Source organism: Cynoglossus semilaevis, unplaced genomic scaffold (genome assembly GCF_000523025.1).
Source record: "Cynoglossus semilaevis isolate Cse_v1.0 unplaced genomic scaffold, Cse_v1.0 scaffold992, whole genome shotgun sequence".
In the NCBI taxonomy this organism is placed as follows: Eukaryota; Metazoa; Chordata; class Actinopteri; order Pleuronectiformes; family Cynoglossidae; genus Cynoglossus; species Cynoglossus semilaevis.
Genome location: NW_007585124.1, coordinates 163,686 through 166,514, shown reverse-complemented (window position 1 = coordinate 166,514; position 2,829 = coordinate 163,686). Strand labels below are relative to the sequence as shown.

General features: G+C 49.3%; 1 protein-coding gene across 2 annotated transcripts; it reads left to right on the top strand.

The window, feature by feature from the left end:
- The first annotated feature begins 6 nt into the window (after positions 1-6).
- On the top strand, positions 7-2,642 carry bfsp2 (beaded filament structural protein 2, phakinin). 2 transcript variants are annotated; one of them, XM_025053790.1, is made up of 7 exons: positions 7-598; positions 1,086-1,168; positions 1,243-1,399; positions 1,504-1,647; positions 1,726-1,848; positions 1,949-2,187; positions 2,286-2,642. In XM_025053790.1, exons 1-7 carry the CDS (start codon positions 101-103, stop codon positions 2,335-2,337), a joined length of 1,296 nt encoding a protein of 431 aa, XP_024909558.1. In that variant the 5' UTR covers positions 7-100; the 3' UTR covers positions 2,338-2,642. The 2 variants fall into 2 exon arrangements, with proteins under 2 accessions (XP_024909558.1, XP_008335678.1); XM_008337456.3 differs by having other exon boundaries at positions 1,949-2,212.
- Positions 2,643-2,829: the final 187 nt, after the last annotated feature.

The following is a 2,829-nucleotide window of genomic DNA, read 5'->3' as shown; positions in this document are numbered from 1 at the left end:
CGGCTGAATTGATGAGGTCCACCACCCGCTGCGCACCCCTCCACCACACGGCACAAAGCAGGCTCTATTTCCAGAGGCGCCACCTTTCCTCATAATATATATGTGGGTGTGTCTCCTGAAGCCACGCCCCTTCTTTCTGTCCATAAATTCAGCCTCTGCTTCACCCCCGCTCTCAGCAGTCATGCCTCTTTCTCGCCGCTGCTCGTCGTTCTCAAGACAAACATCCCATGAACTTCCAGTCTCATCCTTTGGGGGGCGAAGTATCATTGCCCCCCACAGTGTACCCTTAGGCTATGGCTCCCTTGTGAAAATGGGACACAGTCCAGGTACACGGATGTGTCGGCGTGCTCTTGGTATCAGCAGCGTCTTTCTGCAAGGAACGCGCAGTAGCGCCACCCTGGTTGTTGACAAGAACCGCAACTGGGACAGAGGACAGGGACTGGAGCGATGTCTGAAGGAATATCGGGAAAAGGTGAGGACGCTGGAGAACCTAAACCATGAAGTCCAACATGAAATAAGACTGAGACTGGATAAGAAGATGGACAGCGCCAACTATTGGACGAACCTTAAGAAAGAATGGGAGGATGTCTACAGACAGGTGAGACAATATCTCCGAATAGGTAAGACAAGTTGGATGGACAGATGAGGCAAAAACTGGCCAATAAATCAGGAAGCAGCGCCAACTACTGGACACACCTGATTTTGGAGTTGGGTTTTCGAGGGGCTCTTTTTTTTTTTTAAGAATCCTCCTAGGTAACGCTTTTTTGAGGCAAATCATTAGCAGAGTGTAAATCTTTGGACAACAGTAGCACTGGTATTATTTTCCAGAAGGATGGTGTCCAGGACTCCTTCACTTTTTTTTAACATTTTCCATTTGACTGGAAAATTGACCAATCTTTTTCCAGGTTTTCCAGCGTGCATGGGAACACTGATTAGCCTACCTACTCTAATGAGGCTAACAGTGAGCTAACCACTCAAAAGAGGCTAACAGTAAGCTACCTACTCTGATGAGGCTAACAGTGAGCTAACCACTCCAAAGAGGCTAACAGTAAGATAACGGCTCTGATGAAGCTAACTCACTACAGGTGATTGACGGAATGCTTGACAATGCTCGTCTGACACTGAAGACGGAGAACATTCATGCCAATGCTGAGGACATCAGACAGAGGTCAGAGGTCACCATCTCTCTTACACACACACTCGCACACACGCACAGCGGTGAGTCATGTTCCTCTGTAACAGGTTGGACAGAGAACAGTCAAACAGGAAGTTGCTGCAGGATGAGCTTGATGCACTTCACAGAGTAAATGACCAAGCCAACCTGGCGAGGGCGGAGCTAGAACAGCAGCTGGAGAGGCTTAGGGCGGAGCTTCAAGAGCTGCAGCAAATCCACCAGCAGGCGAGTGAACGTATCACAAGAGAAGTTACTTCCTGTCTGTTGCACTCAGACTGTGTCAGAACATTTCTTATTGATGGTGACAATTCAATTCTTCTTCTGGTCAGGATGCCAGCGCCCTCTACAGTCAGGTGTGGGGCCCACAGGTGGAACAACATGCTGATCTAGTCCATCAGGGTCTGGACCAGTTCCTAAAGAAGATTCAGGAGGGGTGGGAGGAGCTGACACAGACGAACAGGGAGTTGTCACAGGCGAGGGAGTGTGTGTGTGTGTGTGTGCCTGCGTCGTCTTCACGCCGCTGTTGCTGACATGAATGTGTGTACCTGCAGGAGCAGCAAAGTTATACAGGCAGTTCAGAGGAGAAGCAGGTGGAGGCGCTCAAGTGCCAGGGTCGGCAGTTCAGTGGTGAGATCCAGAGTCTAGAGGTGGAGCTGGAGTCCATCAGAACACTGGTGAGCTGTGACATCTTCATCATCGTCGTCATCGTTGGTGTGGCCGTCAGCCTTAGATCCACCCCTGACCTAAGGAGCTGCTTCCATTCTCTACTTCCAGAAACGTGGCCTGGAAAACTCGCTGGCCGATGCCTGTCGTTGGCAGAACATGGAGCTGCAGAACCTGGGCTCGGTGCTGACCCGACTGGACGCCGAGCTGAACGACGTGCGGGCAGAAATAGAGCAGCAACGTCGACATCACTATAGTCTGCTGAAGGACCAGAAGGGATTGGAGCAGGAGATCACAGAGTACCAGCAGATTCTAGACCTGGAGGATCACACCGTCCAACAGGAGGCACTGTAAGCAAGGAACAGACTGACACAGGTAATTGTCAATAATGTTTACATCACTGAGGGTGTCAACTGTTGCTCATGTTCTCATTTATCAACCTGTGCAGGTTTGTGGGCGGGGCCTCTGGACCTCGTGGTGTCTCCCAACTCCAGGACTGAGATGATCACATGACCAGGAATGACATCATCCATAAACAACACACTGCTGCCAACAATTTAACAACCAATAAATGATTACGTCTATTTGTATCTTCACTCATTTTTCACCGACGACATCATCATGACATCACCTAACAAAAACCCCAAAAAGCAGCAAAACCTAAAGGTTGTTGCGAATCTGAAGTCTTTATTTTAAAATAAATAAAAGGTAAGGGGAATAACACGTCGTCACAGCAGATACAGTTACACTTTCTGACATCACTTCCTGTTTTCCACTGTCTCATGATGGCAGCAGAATCGAGAAACTAAGAAACCTTCTTACACAGTTCAAGTGTAGAGTCCAGAGAACTGTGGCTCAGGAAGTGAAGTCACTGATCAAGCCCCGCCCACTCCTTTGAGGCCCTTTTGCAGTGCCACGACCTGACACAGCACTCCCGGTGGTGCTGTGAGGTCATCCTGAGTGTTCCTGGGTAATAACATTAAAACAGTTCC

Excerpts from the sequence above, each read along its gene's own strand:
- bfsp2 (XM_025053790.1), top strand. The coding sequence starts at position 101 with ATGTGGGTGTGTCTCCTGAAGCCACGCCCCTTCTTTCTGTCCATAAAT. Across the intron at positions 1,648-1,725 it reads CGAACAGGGAGTTGTCACAG|GAGCAGCAAAGTTATACAGG; the intron begins GCGAGGGAGTGT and ends GTGTACCTGCAG. Across the intron at positions 2,188-2,285 it reads ACCGTCCAACAGGAGGCACT|GTTTGTGGGCGGGGCCTCTG; the intron begins GTAAGCAAGGAA and ends CAACCTGTGCAG.